General features: G+C 47.7%; 1 protein-coding gene across 2 annotated transcripts; it reads right to left on the bottom strand.

Annotated features, from left to right (window-relative positions):
- Positions 1-1,464: 1,464 nt before the first annotated feature.
- Positions 1,465-16,475, bottom strand: Lysmd2 (LysM domain containing 2). 2 transcript variants are annotated; one of them, XM_055598705.1, is made up of 3 exons: positions 15,872-16,475; positions 3,339-3,670; positions 1,465-2,038 (listed from the first exon to the last, which is right to left on the bottom strand). In XM_055598705.1, the coding sequence occupies exons 2-3, from the start codon at positions 3,668-3,670 to the stop codon at positions 1,996-1,998; spliced, it is 375 nt and encodes a 124-aa protein (XP_055454680.1). In that variant the 5' UTR covers positions 15,872-16,475; the 3' UTR covers positions 1,465-1,995. The 2 variants fall into 2 exon arrangements, with proteins under 2 accessions (XP_055454680.1, XP_055454673.1); XM_055598698.1 differs by having other exon boundaries at positions 15,859-16,182.
- Between the last annotated feature and the right edge of the window lie 526 nt (positions 16,476-17,001).

Genomic DNA, 17,001 nt, shown 5'->3' with positions numbered 1-17,001 from the left:
ATGGCCCATCCGCAAGCTTGGGGAACTGAGGTCAGATCTCTTGCACACATGTAAAGAGCATGGGGGCTGGGAGGGTGGCTCAGGGGATAAATATGTTGATAAGTAAATATGAGGACCAAGACTTCACATGCCCCAAACCTACTTAAAATCCAAGCAGGCATGCTAGCCCCCTGCAACCCCAGCACTCAAGAGGCAGAGGCAGGGACTCCCTGGGGCAGACTGGATAGGTAGCCTAGCTGGAGCTGGTGAGTTCCAGGTGCAGGGAGAGACCCTGAGTGGATAAATAAAATAGAGATAGAGCAAGACGTCAACTTCTGGACTCCACACGTGTACATGCAAGCACATACAAGCATGCATGCACTCACACACACACACAGTGTGAGCACCGTATTGCAAGGGTGCTATGAGAAACAAGGAACAAGACACAAAGGATTATGGTGAGAAACAAATCAGGAAGACCATAACAGCTTCCACTTGCCACCATGGCACCTGCTGGCTCTCCCAAGGCGGGGCCTGTGTCTGTGGTGGTTTAAAGGAGAATGACCTCCTGAGGCTGATGTATTGGGAGTATGTGGTCACCGGAGGGTGGAACCGTTGGTGAAGGGTTAGGGAGATGTAGTCTTGATGGAGGACAGATATCACTGAGAGACGGCTCTGGGGTTCCAGAAGCCCACGTCATTCCCAGTGTGTTCTCTTTGCCTGTTTGTCGATTAACATGTGAGCTCTCAGCACTGGTCAGACCCATGCCTGCCTGCCCTGCCTGCTGCCATGTTCCCCATCGTAATGGTCATGGACTCACCATGTCAAACTGTAAGCCCCAAATAAACTCTTTTTTTTTCTATAAGTTGTCTTGGCCACGGTGCCTTAGCCCAGCAGCTGAACAGTAATGAAGGCAATGATCTTCTACCCCTGCAGTTTTGCTGGGCTAGCATGCCAGGGCTTCTGCTCCTGATGAGTCCAAGACAGAGGAGCAAAACAGGAAGAAAGAAAACAATAGAGAGGAGAGGAGCCACTAAACACAGGGAAACAGTCTCCATTTACTCCACAGATATCAGACTCTTGAGTGGCTTTCAAGACTGAAAATACATCAACTGTCAGCGGCATGGAGCTTAATGTCTGCTGCTATAACTTACAGACATAATAAAAGGCCAGACGAGTCAAATGAAACAAAAACCTAACTTCTAATTCAAATGAGCGCAGCAATGACACTGTGCCTGAAGTGACAGAGATACAGCCTCAACAGAATTCCTTGTGTCTCGCACCGATGTAGTTTTACTAGTTCTTCTGTAATCCCAGCACTTTGGAAGGTAAAGACACATGAATAAAGAGTTCAAGGTCATTCTCAGATACACAGTGAGTTCAATGTCAACCTGGACTACATGAATCCCTGTCTTTTCAGCAAAAAAAGAAAAAGAAAAAGAAAATCAACTTTACTTCCCTATTTTGAAAAAAAGAAATGAAGGCTCCTATGTGAAAACATAGTTTATTTTCTCATCCAGACGTTTGTACTTTTACAAAATAGCAGACAAAATTTGGTTCTTTACATTAGTACAGAATATGTGATACTGAAATATATATTATAGCACTTGAGTTATAAACACACAGCAAACGCATTATCACTTCACAGCCGCCAGGTTTTCCACACACTGACAATCTCATCAGGAAACAGGCATTGCTTTTGGCTTAAATATATAAATAGTCTTGGAAGCTTTTTGCATCTACAATAGCTGGTCGAAAACTCTCACCGTCTAGAAACGTGATAGGCTTTAGGATAAGTACAGCTTTGCTATCATGCCATAAGAAGACTTAACTACAGGAAGCCAGAGGAACCGGCCACTTCAGTGCAGCTGCGGTTGGTCTACATATCTGTGGCCCAAAGAGGCGTGCGCTATGGGAGTCCAGAAGTCAGTGTTGCTCCTGAACCCTGGGCCGGTGGTTTCTTTAGGGTCCAGCCATTCTGTGATCAGGGTTGGAGTGCTGTCCGTCCGCCAGTCACTAACTATGATAAAGAGAAGTGGCATAGGGGCTGTCTTCATCCCTGAAGAAAAGAAGTACGGCAGAAATCAGTGTTCACAACTGTATTCAGAAAGACACACATATAACTTACTGTCCACATGCTACAGAAAAGCAGACATAGGCAGAGAGAACATTATGTGCACCTTGGAAGGCAGCGATAGGCCCTACTTGTTCAAGGGTAGTGTCCTTCTTTCTGTAGGACCCTCAGTAATTAGATAAAGAGTAGCATTTGCTTACATAATGTCTAAACATATTAAAGACATACTAAATTATATTTGTTTTGTTGTCTATCTTCCTCTTCTTTCTCAAAAGTATTTAAAAGCCAGGAGTGGTGGTTCATGCCAGATGGCAGGCTGAGGCAGAGGAATGACAAGACTTTAAGGCCAGCTGACCCACAGCAAAACACTGACTCAAAAATAAGTGAATAAATAAAAGTAAAAAGGATTTGAGGTCCATACAACAAATGGTGTTTATTATAAAATAGAAATTTTAAAAGGAAGACTAAAAAAAAAAAAATCAATATATTAATCATAGAAAAGGACATAGTGGTTGAACCTTGGCATCAATTTTATTTACAAAAAAATAGCAAACAAGATAAAAAGGAAACTAGTTTGTGTCCCTTCGTGAAATCATATAGGAAAAAGGACACCAATTATACGTAGAGAGAAAGGTTTGCCCTGGCGTCAAGTTTTAAGCACTCACAAGGAATCTTAACATGGGAATTCTGGGTAACAAAGAGCAGCAGTCTTGACAAGTGTTATAAGAATCGGTGTTTTACGTCTTGTCCAGGGCACTGCTTCCATTGAAAGTGTCATGAGATGTTCTAGTTCCCACTGCTACCTCACAATGCTAGCTGAACAGTAACACTAAGCAAAGAAGCAAACTGTTTGTGCTGACTAATAGAGACAGGCAGGTCAACCGTCAAAGCCGTGGGCAGCAGCTCTGTGTACATTTCATACAGCAAAGATGCCCCTCTAGGGCTGAGGAGATGGCTGTCCATAGTGCTTGCTGCACAGACATGGGAGCAAATTCATAATAAGCCCAGGCCTGGTGAGACCAGGGCCAGGGGGATCCCTATGTACCCAACCTAGCCTATTTAGCCAGTCCCAAGGGTCTCAAAAAACCCAGGTAGACAGGATCCGGAAGAACGGCAACCTAAGGTTGACCTCTGACCCTCATGCTCCTGTGCACACACATACATGCACACCCATGCACCTGCACACAGAAGCACACATGCTTTCTACAGTTAAGATGGGTTTTCAGACAAACGCATCCTAAGAGTATGCGGTCCAGACGCTGACACCTATACCCGGAACCTTCACCTGCTCTCTTCTTTGAGTTTCCTGGCTGCCTGTGTGGATAGCTTAATCTGTAAATCAAGTCTCTGCAGGAAATCTCTGGCGGACACTTCCTCGGGCTGTGCAGGCTTGGGGTCTGGGTCCTGAGGACTGGGAGGGGGCAGTTCTTCCCCAGCCGCCGAGGGCTCCTCTTCACAACAAAAACTGCCGTCAACAGCTTCCTTTTCTGGAGAGTCAATGGAGTTGAGTCCATTAAACACCAAAGGCTTCTCTGATAGGATCGGGATGCTCAGAGTTTTCTTCAGGAATATGCAGTCATTGGTAAACAGTTTGTTGGCCCTCTTAATCTGTTCCATCTAAAACACACACAAAAAAAGAGAGAGAGAGAGAGAGAGACACGGGGTTATACACAACCAAGCTCCAAAGTTGACGCTATCGTACGCACGGACATGTGTGAACGATTGCTGCACACGGCTGCGCTGCCTTGTGCTCCGGCAACTTGACACAGAGCAGAGCCATTTGGGAAGAGGGACTCTCGATGGAGAAAATGCTTCCATTAAGATTCGCCCGTAGAAGAGTCGGCAGTGCACTTTCGTGATTAGTGGTTGGTGTCCGTGGGCCCGCCCCACAGGGTGAGTGCCACCCCCGGGCAGGTGGTCCTGGACGATGGAAAAATGCAAGCTAAGAAAACTGTGACGACCAAGCCAGTAAGCAGCACTCCTTCATGGCCTCTGCATCAGTTCCTGCCTTTAAGTTCCTGCCTGAATTCCTTTGAGGATGGACAACAAGCTAAAACAAAACCTTTCCTCCCCACATTCCTTTTTTCTTTCAGCCCCCAACATAATATTTTTCTTAATTTTTTGGGAATTCCATACAATGCACCCTGATCGCTCTTGCTTCCCCTTCTTCCCTGGTTCACCCTCTCACCCTTGCACCATCACCCTTTCCACACACACACACACCAACAAACAAACACACAAACAAAAACACCAAGTCCAATTTGTCTTGTCCATACACTCACTAGAGCACGGTTACATTCCCAGTGGCCAGCTCCTTAAAGAAAGCTGAGTCCTTCCGTCCGAATGCATCGTCATGTCCTGTCCCGCCCCTCCTCACCCCACCCCTACTTCCCATCCCAACCTCTGCCCCACACTCACTCACACTCCCCACCCCCACCAGAAGCCATCAACCGTGAAGAGCTACACTTCAGCATCTTTATCACAATGTTTAAGGACTCTTTTCAATAGCATCCTGTCTGGACTGTTTTATTTGGGGGGAAGTTGGGAGAGGTTGTCACAGAGGCCTTCGGTGTCTCTCATTCTCAGTGAAGAGTCTGCAGCCATCAACACCACCTCGAAAGAAGCTCCCCTGCCCATAGCAGCCGGCAGCGGCATGGATCATGGGCTTCCACACGGTTTTCCCGGTGGCAACATGGATCGTGGACATCAACACAGCCTCTGCTGACAGCATGGAACACAGATCTGGAAACACGGCCTCTGGCTGCAGCATGAATCACGAAAGTCTTTTAGGCAGCCTCAAGCCAGAAAATGAGCCATTCTTCATCTCAGATACCTCCTGTTGCTCCACGTCAGGGGGGTCGTGGGCACTGTGTCTGGGGACAGGACCTGCACGAGCTCCAGGCTGCTGTACACCACCCTGCCCTCAGCACCAGCCACCCCACCAGCACCCTGAACACAACCGTCACGCCTTCAGTCCTCGGCAGTGCCACCATCCGGCGTCCACGGTGTGTCGTGCGCCCCACCCCCACCCCAACTTGCTTCTGATCATGGTCTTTTATCACAGCAATAAAAACTCTAACTAAGGCAAATGCTTCCTCTGCATTCAAGGGTCTTTCCCTCTGCAGACAGCTTCTGCTGTTTCAAGAAATAGCATGAAAGTCATTTTCTCCTATACATGGAGATTTGTTTATCTTGTTTTGTTGGGGGTTTTATGTTGTTGGTTTGGGTTTTATTGGGTATTTTTTGTTTGTTTGTTTGCAACAGGGTCTCACATCGCCTGGGTTGGGCTTGAACTTAATATTTAGCCCAGGATGACTCTGAGCTTCTGATTTTTGCCTCTATCTCCCTGGTGCTGAGATTATGTGTGGTGGAGGTTTTGGCTTCTTTGTAAACTCAGTTGTGTTGTGCTGTTTTGATCCCAGGTGTGGGATTTTATTTGGGTTACAGTTTGCCCACACCTGTTAGTTGTCTCATGCGGAGCATGGCTTTGGCCAGCTGGTAACAGCCTTCCTCCTGTGCCACGGAGAGGGATATGGTCTAGGACTCTGAGAGTATAAATACAAGACCGAGAAAGAGAAGGGGTGGCATTTGGTGTTGGCGTGTGGCGGGTAACAGTGTGGAGAGACCAGAGACCAAGGACCAGGGACCAGAGACCAGAGACAACCTGACGGTTTGGAGCAGACAGAGAGAGAGAGAAACACTTAGGGGTACAGCAGCATGGAGAAGCTGCTGGCTGCGTCTGCAGTTGACAGAGATTGGTACAGAGCCCCAAGAGAACCCCTTGACCCTAAATAGCTGGGCCCCTCTCCCCACTAATCTTTTCTCTCCCTCGCAAGGGTTGGAAGGCTGGAAGGGAGTTTGAGGCCTAAACACCCCAAATAAAGTAGAGTTTTAAAAAAGAGTGCTACAATTATGCGACGCCGTACCTGGTTTAGGCAAATCTGCAGCTTCAAGAATGCCGGGCAAGTACTCTGCCAGCTGAGCTACACCCTCTATAGGCTGCTTTACTGCCAGTAGTCCTAAAGCACTGAAGCATAAAGATGTAGCATTTTTTCACTTATTTCTTTCTTTTATTTAAAGTACATTTTTAATTGCTTTGCATGTATGGGTGTTTTTGCCTGGGAGCATGTCTGTGTACCATGTGCATGCAGTTCTCTGGAATCTGCTTGGTGAATTAATAGACCCAGGAGGTGTGTGCGCATGTGCGCAGAGTGTCAAAGAATGTTGCAGCCATTGAGAAGGGCCTCACAGAGAAGGTGTGTTCTGGTTCTGATCCTTTTGACTTCAGATGGGCCTTTAAGAATCAGGATCTGGGGGCAGGTAAGAAAAGGAGAGAGGAGACATTTTACAAATAGTCTTTTTTTCCCTCTCTCTCTCTCTCTCTACAGAGTGTAAATATTCACTGTGCAAATACAAGCGTTCACGGGGAATGCACGCACACATGTGGCAGATGAAGCACTGGAGGCTGGTTCTTATCACCCCCGACTCTCACAGCCTGTGGAGGCCTGAGGCAGGGAAAGGGTGAGGCAGAGACTAGAACTAGCTCTCATAACCCCCACAACAGCCCTGCAACCTACATCTCTTGTCAAATGAGGAGATGGGAGAAAGTTAGTGCCCTACGCCCACAACACTGGCGAGCACAGAGAGGGCTCACACTCACTGGCTCGCAGCTTGGCGGAGCACATCTCTTGCTACTCTCCTCGTGTGCTGTGTCTACACTTCCCCGTCCCAGCCCGTGAACTTGCACTATGACAGGCACCGCAGCAGGTCACTTACACAAAACCTTTCCGGTGAGGTAAAGACAGTGAGATTTCGAAACAGCCTGAATGACTCAGTTCAAATCCCTCCCTGCAAGCTTGAACAACACAGACCTACACACATGTGTAAATTAGGACATACTGTTGTAAAACAGGCATCACCTACCACAAGGGAACTGCAAAGATGAAATGCATGTATATTTATAAAGATATACATATATGCTTAAATATAAAGAGTGTATGTATGTGTGTGTGTGTGTGTGTGTATGTGTGTGTGTGTACAAACATACACATGTATAGAAAGAGATAAATGGAAAATATTGTCATCCACTGCTAGGTGCTTTGTTAACATCTAAGCATGTATGTACTTATGTATGTACGTATGTACATGTGCCTCTCCATCCGTCCATCTGCCCTCTAGCTAGCATCCAAACGTGAAGAAACTCATTCACAGAGATGACTGGTTCAACAGGCACGTGCAGCTCTATAAATGTTTGATCTGGGATTTCTGTATCACTCTGAAATCGACACAAGGTCTGATTCAGATACATGATTAACAGAATCAAGTTTTGGAAGCCTTTAAACTCATTCTTCGTAAAAAAAAAAAAAAAAAAAAAAAAATTCTACTTAAAAGAGTCTAAAGAAACAACGGTCAAATAAATGGGCCCAATTTCTCCTGCCTTGTTTTGTTTCATAACAGCATTTGGCTATCTAGCCCTAGCTCTCCTTGAACTGACCGCAATCCTCCTGCATCAGTCTCCTGAACGCTAAGTCTAAGCATCTGCCACCGAAACAGCCCTTCCCGCTTCCTTATGGTAAGGAGAAGCCATGAAAATAGTACCACCATCATCATCATCATTTATATATGTGAAACCGGATGTGTGACTGGGTCTCACTATATAACCTTGGAAATTATTGGCCCAGAATTCACTATGTAGATTAGGCTGGTGCTGAACTCACAGAGGTCCCCCTTTCTTTACTGCCTGAGTGCTGAGATTAAAAAAGTGTGCACCATCATGACCTGCCTTCTCCTTCCTTGGGGGGAAAAAAGTTACCAAAAGGAAGAGAAATGGTGTTCTGGTTTCTGGTGGGTTAGCAAAGGTGAGACAAAATGAAAATCTAAATACCCCAAGTACCTCCAGTTAGCAGCAGGGTCAGATATGAGTGTTTTTGTGTTGTTTGTTCACTAAAATAAGTCACTGTTTAATTTTTAAAATTATTGTTATGTGTGTATGCATGCATGTGTACACACATTCACATATGAGGGCTGGTGCTCAAAGAAGCCAGGGGTATCGGAGCCCCTGGAGCTGTACTTACAGGCGGTTGTGAGTCACATGACCTGGGTGATGGAACTTGAACTCCAGTCCTCTAGAAGAACAGTAAATGCTCTTCACAAGCTCCCCAAATACACCTTTTTTAAGAGTCTAAATACACACTCAGGACTGAAGAGATTGCTCAGTGGTTAGCAGCAGTGGCTGCTCTTCCAGAGGGCCCAGGCACTAACTCCAGTTCCAGACAGTCCAGCACACTCTCTGTGAACAGTGGATATACGTGGTGCTTGCACAGACATAATGAAGGCAAAACTCCCATACACATAAAACTAAAATGAACAAAATTTCCAAAGAAAAATTAAAAGTTTAAATAAATACATGCTTATTTAGTACAGGAGACAGGAGGAAGGTAAGAATTTCCTCTTATTAAAAGCTTTATCTTCTTCAAAGTAAGCATATATAAAAGAGGCCGGCAGGACAGTCAGTAAGCAAAGAAAGACATTTGGAAACCCTGGGGGCCTAAGTTAGAACCCTGGAACCCACGAAACAGCCAGAAGGAAAGAACTGACTCCACAAAGGTTGCCCTCTAACCCCATGCAAGCGCCGCGGCGTGTGAATCCACGCACATATATGAATCACAATTATTATTAAAAAATGAAAACTTTCCATGTGAATAAGTCCATTTGGGTAACATAATATGTTGTCACTGACAAGAAATTAAAAAAATAAATAAATAAATAACAGAACTACCCCATGACCCAGCTGTCCAAACAACAGAAATACCTCCACACCCATGTGTAACTGTGGCAGCGCTCACAAAGGCCAAGTTACGCAATGCCCTTCAACAGATAAGCGGACAGGATAAAGAAATGCGGTATTCACAAATAATGGGAGTTTTTATTCAGCCCCGAGGAAGAACCGGCGTCCTGTGGTTTGTAGGAAAATGGACGAAACCTGGAGAGCATCATGTAAAGCAAAATAAGCCAGACTCAGAAAGACAATGCGCCCCGTGTGGAAGGCAGACTCAGAAAGCGACAGACATGGAAATGGAGGAGAGCGCAAAGAAAGCAGCAGGAGAGAACGAGGGACGGGGGAGGAGAATGGGAGGGGCACACGATCAAAGTCCACTGTGTGGATGCGTGTGTTCACGTATGTCACATGAAACCCACGGTTTTGTGGCGTTAGCATACGCCAACGAAAGTGAGATGAAAAGAAAGGGGTTCTCAAAAAGCAATGATCTTGATGAGCGACGGCTTGCAAAAACAGCGATGTCTCTAGACACCGCCACCTACCGTGAAAGTACAGAGCCGGCCATGCAAGGAGCGCCAGCTATCTGCAGGGCAGGAAAACTGTGGCAAAGCCGGGAAGCAGTAAACGTCTAGCCGTGGTTGGATTTACTGCCTCCCTGCCTTTTGGCTAAGATGAAGTGTAGGAGCTGGGGTTTTATTTGAATGTGGTTAAGAAGCCCTTGGACATTCATGGTAATTCAAGCCGTAGTCCCGGTGCTGGGGGGCTCAGGGAGGAAGACCCCTGCGACTTCAAGGCTAGCTCCGGCTACATACACAGGGAGGTTGAGGCTAGCATAGGGTACACAGTGAAATTTTTGCCTCAAAAAAAAGGCAAGCGTGGAGCAGGAGAATGAGGATGTAGTTCAGCTGCTAGAGTTTTTTGTTAGCTTGAAGGCCTGGGTTCAACTTCCAGCAATGCTTCTAACTAGGCATGGTGGAACATGTCTGTAATCCCAGGACATGTGCACCTGTAATCTCCGCACTTGGGAGGCAAAGGCAAAAAGATCAGGAGTTCAAGCCTACACCAACTCCAGAAACCACAACTGAGTTTGAGGCCAGCCTGGGACACATGTGACCTGTCCCCAAAACAAAACAACAAAACAAAACAAAAGGTAGCTCCTGAAGGATGAAGGAAGGGAGAGATGTGATCTAATTATAAAGGTCACTCAGTTACAAACAAAACATCAGCTCCTCAGGAGAAAGAGACCCCAGAGGCAACAGAAGCATAGCTACAGAGGTAGCAGCAGCAGCAGCAGCAGACACGGATAACCCAGGACACGGAGGATAGTTTATCTTGTGAGGAGTGCTTTCTATTTCCATCCGAACACCGGTCTGGATACTTCGCCTCACAAAAAAAGTAAGACAGCTCATGACCCATACAAGGAAGAGCTGGAAAACTCACTTCCATGGGCCTTCTGTTCTTCCCGACAGCCACTCAGCCCTGAGAACAGAAAGTGGCCTTTCAAAGCAACACAGAATGACTTTCTATTTCTCAGAAATGGGAGGTTTTGCAATCGAACATTTTCATGCCCTCCTAGCCAGGTGAGAGCATCATGACCCTGTGAAGCCAGCCTGCCACCTAGTCACTAAGAAACAGACTGTAGATGTGAAGTAAGAACCCCCCGGGGTGAAATAAGGCAGAGCATCATTGAAATATGACAGCCATCATTGAAATGATTCTCCCGAAAATACACTTTGTGAAGGGGAATTTACACTGGAGGGAGACTTAACCCCAAAAGTCATCTCCGTACTGGCTGCTGAGCTTGGCTTGAGGAATAATCTCAAATACATATGCCTCTCTGTTTCTGCTTTCCCCCTTGGGGTTATCCAAGCTTGTTGTGCACTGGGCTGGACTAGGAGGAGCGACGGTTAGCTGGGAAGGTGGGTGCAATGTAGGATTTCAGTGGATGGGGGGTACCTGAGAAGACAGTCTTCTTGGGAGACAGCTCCAGTGAGACAGCTCACTTAACTGGGGGAACACAGGCTATTTAAACCTTTGGGGAGCACGTAGAGGCTTTCAGGGTGAGTGTACATCACCGGCCAGGGCCAAGGTGCTGGGAATGCCTCATCTTCATGAAAAGGAATTCCAGGTGCTTGCTGGACATGACCTTATAAGGAGAAAGGAAGTTTAACTTGTAACCTGGCTGCCAGGCTATGCGCCCTCCTCAAGGGCGGCAGGCAGAGTTGGGGACCTATAGGACTACCTGCACCAGGACATGCAGGCCCTGGGCAGGGAAGAAATGGTCCTACTCCCTCCTGGTCTCAAGATGAGATTTTTGGGGGGTTTGGACACATCTCCATCTCACTCTTGCTCCAGGCCAGCTCCCCTGGTCACACAACTCCCCCACCTCACATAGATACACGACTATCATTTTATCCTTGTTTTTGTAGAAAACAGACAGAAATACTAAATGATTCTCTCTGATGAACCCTGTACCTGTGGCCTGTTCCAGTCTGTGTGTTAGTGGTGACCAGATCCTTCCCATGACCATGTGCTCATGGGTAAAAGCTAGCTTTTTTTTTTTTTTAATCCTTACATAATCTCAAAAGAGTGTATGAAATCCACTTACAGGAAATGTTCATATATAATATTTTATTACATATAATATTTTATGTGTGTACTATAATATAAAATACTATATATAATACTATATATACACATATATATTCAGAAGGTATATTATCTGTCTCCTGGAACTGGAGAATGGTGGGTGAAATGGGTCTGGAGGTATCTTCAGGGTGAAGGAACTTTCTGAAGTTGAACTGTGACAATGATGTCACAATCGTAAAACGTATTTAACATCACTGAACTGTATACCTCAGTGACAGGTTGTGGGGGGGGAAGGAATACAAGAAAAACTGTTAAAACCTTAAATTGCAGGTTCCCTTGCCACAGCTTTCACTCTCGGCGGCACTGTGACAATCAACAACCTCCACCAGCCGCAGTGGCTGCCCCTAAAACCAGCCCAGAGGTCCACACAATTAAGCCTAACTTCCCGGGTTCTTCCCCCCTAAACAGGAAGACCACACCACTCCCTCCCAGCAAGGTGACTTTTACGTGGGGAGATCACAGGAGCAACTCAGCTTAGGAGCTAAATGGAAGAGAAAGAGATGAGCAAATCTGAACTCTGACACCAGGCACGGTGGCCTGGCAAAGGCAGGAAGCTCAGATTAAGCATTTCTCTGAGGCCAAGTCTAGACTCTGTCACAGAAAGGGGGTGGGGGGGAGAGTTTATGCAAATAGTTCTCCTTGCTGCCTCCTTCCTATTTGCTGTTTCTGTGCAGGCCTCTGGTTCTTCCAAGGTTTCCAAATAAAATATTCTAAGTGGTAACTCAGAGCTCTGACTAATTTTCCCCAGAGGCTTAGACACATCAGGGAGAGGTCAGGATGCTGGAATTAAACAATAGCTAAATCTAGCACCAGAGCTAAGGGGCTTTAAGGTCTCCGTAGAGATAAACACAGCAGGGACATTCCAGCCCAAGCAAGTTTAAGTCTGAGGTTTGAACTGCAGCTAATGGTTTTCTCAACCAGACCCAAATGGTTTCAGTTTCCCAGAACCACTTCCTCAAACTCTAGCAGAGATGCCCAAACCTAACCCTGTGTGTAACTGAGTGTTAGACTCACAGCTGGAGGAGGGGAGGGAACCCAACAGCACTCACCAGCAGCTGGTGCACAGAACTGGTCTTGCCTGTGCAATGGCATGAGCCTATAACCCCAAGCACTGAAATGGACGCAGGAGGATCAGGAGTTCAAGGCCAGTGTGGGCTATACGGTAACTTCAAGGGTAGCTTTGGCTACAGGAAACCTTGTGTCAAAAGAAATAAAAAAAGGAGGCCCTATGAGATGGCTTGTGTATGTGTATACCATCTACATGCCTGGTCCCAAGGAGGTCAGAAGAACTGGATATCAATGGTTGTGAGTCATCATATAGGTGCCGACAACCAAACTCAGGTCCTCCGCAGAGCAACAAATGTTCTTGACCACCGGACCAGCTCTCCAGCCATGCTTATTTCTTTTCTTTTTTTTAAAATTCAAGGTCAGACTGGGATTGTACAGGGAAAACTTGTCTCAAAATAAAAGAAAACCTACCTGGGTTGGGTAGTTTTATGTTAATTTGACATAAAACAAGCTAGACTCATTGGGAAGAGGGACCTATAAGAGCCAGGCAATGGTGGCCATCCCTTGAACCCAGCACTTGGAAGACAGAGGCAAGCAGATCTCTGGAGTTCCAGGCCAGCCAGGTACTGCCTCAGAAAACCAAAAAGAATGAAGTAAAAATACCACTTAGCTATTATGTGAAGAGTTTTGCTTATTTGGTTGGTTGTTTGGTGGTTGGCTGATGGTTTAATTTGTTTGTATCATCTTATTATGCAGCCCTGGCACCTGTACTCTAGGAAAACCCAGACAGACCCGGAACTCCCAGCAACCTTCCGGCCTCACTGTCCCCAAAGGTTACAGGTGTTATGGGTGTGTACCATTATACCCAGCTTGAGATAAGTATTATCACTTTCCCTGTTTCTGTGCAATCAATGGAAGTACCTTCAAAACAATTTCATCAAAGTAATCAGCTAAGAATAAAGAAGCTGGGCAGTGGTGGCACACGCATTTAATCCCAGCACTCTCAGAGGCAGAGGCAGGTGGATCTCTGTGAGTTCAAGGCCAGCCAGGGCTACACAGAGAAAAACAAACAAACAACAAAAAGAATGTAGAACCAGGGATGAGTTTGCCTTTAAGAGAACATCTAGCAATGTCTGAATGAGAATCTGGTGGGTAAAGCTCAGAAGTGCTGCTAAATATCCTACAGTGCACAGGACCTCTTACAATGTCTTACATCTTACCCTCTGTGTCAACAGAGTTTACCACACCTGTACTCTGGTAGGCGAAAAGCCAGAGGATCAGGAGTTCAAGGTCATCCTCACCTACACAAGAGCTTGAGGCCAACCTGGGCCACATGAGAGCCTTGTCTTGGAAAAAATAAAAATGAAAAATGTATTAACAACTGTGCCGAGGCACGTTGTTGCCTGCTTATGGCATAGAAGGAGTGCCTGATTCACCATACCTGAATCTAACACATTAGAGTCAGAAGCTGAGGCCAGAGAGACACTTCAGCAGGTGCGAGCAACAGCTGCACTATCCTGGACCAGGTTTTTATTCCCAGCACCTATGGGGTGGCAAACACCAGGCTGTGACTCCAATGCCAGAGGATCCAAGGCCCTCTTCTGGCCTCTACAGGCACCAGGCGTGCATGTGGTACACAGACATACCCACAGGCAAAACATCCCTGCACATAAAACAATTTTGAGAAAAAAAAATCAGAAGTGTTCATAAAAGTAATGAAAACCTGATTTTTACTTTAATGGGAAAGGGTAATAAGGTTAAAAGTGGCAGGATCTATACCAGACAGGTTAGAAAGCCTTTGAACCGCACTAAGCGTGTGTTTGGCAGATGCAAGCAATTCAAGAAGAATGTGGGTCACAGGATACCTGCCATGGGGAGAGACCATAGGAAAAGACCCCTTTCACTGGTTCCTAAATACACATATACTAGCCTCGTAGCTAAGAAGCACAGAAGCCAAAAGACATGACCTTCCTTCTTGAGTGAGCAGGATGCTGAGCACTCCTCAGCTAAGATTGCAAATCACAAGTATTATTTAGAGCAAAGACACTAGTATATCCCTGTGTTAGTTTAAGCCGGTCTAGATAATAACCATACTTGGAAATTCCCTGACTTCTTATCTATCTTTTCATCTGTAAAAGGATGAATCACACCTGTCTCTCCGAGGCTGCTTATGAAAGCCAAATTAAATGAGATCAGCATGAAAACAGAAGCTAGAGAGGTGGCTCGGTGGTTACGAGTGTAGAAAACCAGGGTTCAAGTCCCAGCACACACAGACGTTACAGATAGTTCACAACCCTCTGTTCACTCCATTTCCGGGGGATCTGGCACCCTCTTCCGGTCTCCTAAGGCACCAGGCACACAGGTGTTGCACACACATAAATGCAGGCAAAACACTCATACCCTGAGATTTCACATTTGCTTTTCCTCAGCTCTGCCCAAGGGAGCGCATGACGACAGTTGTACGTGTATGTTCACATTCAGAACATTACGAAGGGTCTCCAAACGGTGCGATCAAGCTCTCAGAACGCTCAAATGATAGAAACCCTTGCTGGTAAACAAACACCTGGTTAAATATGCAAAACAGGTTACTCTGAAGATACAGGCAAGATCACCTTTCTTCTGTCCGACCGCTGAACGAAGCTTGGGGAAAGATCATTGAAAACGGATACTGAGCTCCAATGTAAAAAAGGCCATCACACAGCTCACAGTTAACTATAAGTAATTTTAATGAAACAATTTGTTCCCTCGGGTTTCCACGATCTTCCCTAAGGTGTAATGCAATATACCCAAGACGCACACCTTTATAAATTTGTAAAACACAGCCCTCCAGCTCACCTAGACCACAGTCCCTGGCTGCTGTTTAGCGCCAGGTGTCACGTTCAGGGTTGCCAGTAAGCACAGGGGTGTAATTTCACTTCTATAAATAAAGAAGCAGAATCGATAGAAACAGAACCATTCACGGGAAGAACTGTACATCCTGAGTCATCACAGCTTGTTTACACAGCGCAGGATTCGCACCGGTTTCCCTCTGAGTAAATACACACTGTGAGCTCCGGGTAGCAACACGGAGAAAGGTGACTGTGGGTAGTGCCCAAAACGTGCACCGCCTCAGTGTTTCTCGCGCGACAGAAACGACCTGGTGGGGCCCTGGGAACGCCATGCGCTAGCTGGTGGGAGAAGCCCTGGCGGCCTCCCTGCAGCCTCAGCAGCAGCAGCAGCAGCAGCAGCTTAGACACCCATTGCAGTAGCAGCAGCGCGCGCTCGGCTGCGGCGCGGGGACGCGGGGACGCGGGGACGCACGGCCTGCTCCCCACCCTCCGCTCCCATCTCCAACCCCGCCCGGGGGGCCGCAGGCCGGCGCCCTGCTCACCGAGACTCCGTACTTGAGCGCGATGCCCTGCAGCGTGTCTCCGGCGCGGACCCGGTGCTCCACATGGCGCTCGATGACGCCGGCGCCCAGGGGCGCCCGCACGCTGGCCGTGCTGCCGTACGAGCGGGTCTTGGTGCGGGCCAGGCTCAGCGACAGCTCGGCCTCCTCCGGCTCCGAGCTGGAGCGGGAGCGCGGCGGAGGGGAGGGCGCCGAGGGCCGTTGCGCACGGGGGCCGCCTTCCCGCAGGGCCGGCGCGGGCGAGAGATCCGCCATGGGTCCTGCCAAGGCCGGCCGGGGCGCCGAGCTCGCCAAGGGGGCGGCGCCTCCTCCTCCGCCTCTTCCTCCTCACTGGGGCTGCGGCTGGCCGTGCCGCGGGGGCGGCAAGCGCGAGGCCGAGGCGGGGAGCTGCGGGTCCCGCATGGCGCGCGCTGCCCTGGGTGGCCTGCTTCTCCCGGCGCCAGCGGGCCCCGTGCTCCGGGGAGGGGAAAGGGAGCTGAGCTCTCGCCGCCGCCGCCTGCGAGTCCTGCTGGAGAAGGCCCTGCGGGAGCGCGCCTAGACCAGTGGGGCCGACGAGGCCCACGGAGTCGTCCTTGAACTCAGATGAACCCCAGAACCGTGCAGATGGGCAAGAGGCCGACTGAAGCCCGCCCTGGCCACAGTAAACCCCCAGCAAGCTTTGCTTGCTTTATGGATTCCTCAGTGGGAACCAGCTTGCTCAGTGGTACCCCATTTCAAGACATCAAAGTCTCTGTTGACAGGAAACCTTAAGATCACTGAACACAGCTTTTACAGGTCTCTCTCCACTACGTGGGCACAGTTCTTCTGACCCCCCCCCCTTCGACACACACACACACACCTTGATTGTTACTAGGGATTGACCTAAGTCGTAGGCTAAGCAAGGGCTCTGTCATTGACTGACCTACAATGCCCACGGATACCAATTCTTTCTGTTTGGCCTGCTAGGTAGCCCCCGACAACCCTCCAGTTGTTTGGGGTTCATTTTTCTTTGCGGACCAGTGCCAGTTTTAGGCCTAGGCTTGCGCAGAGTGAAATTAGCTGGAATCTTCTGCCCTGGCTTTTGAGAGGTGGAAGAGGAGAGTTGTCTCCTCTTTCATTGGTTGTCAAAGGTTTCGTTAGGTTGGT

This window comes from Psammomys obesus, unplaced genomic scaffold (genome assembly GCF_907164565.1).
Source record: "Psammomys obesus unplaced genomic scaffold, mPsaObe1.curated_primary_1811, whole genome shotgun sequence".
Classification (NCBI taxonomy): domain Eukaryota; kingdom Metazoa; phylum Chordata; class Mammalia; order Rodentia; family Muridae; genus Psammomys; species Psammomys obesus.
This window is presented reverse-complemented; position numbering and strand designations above follow the sequence as displayed.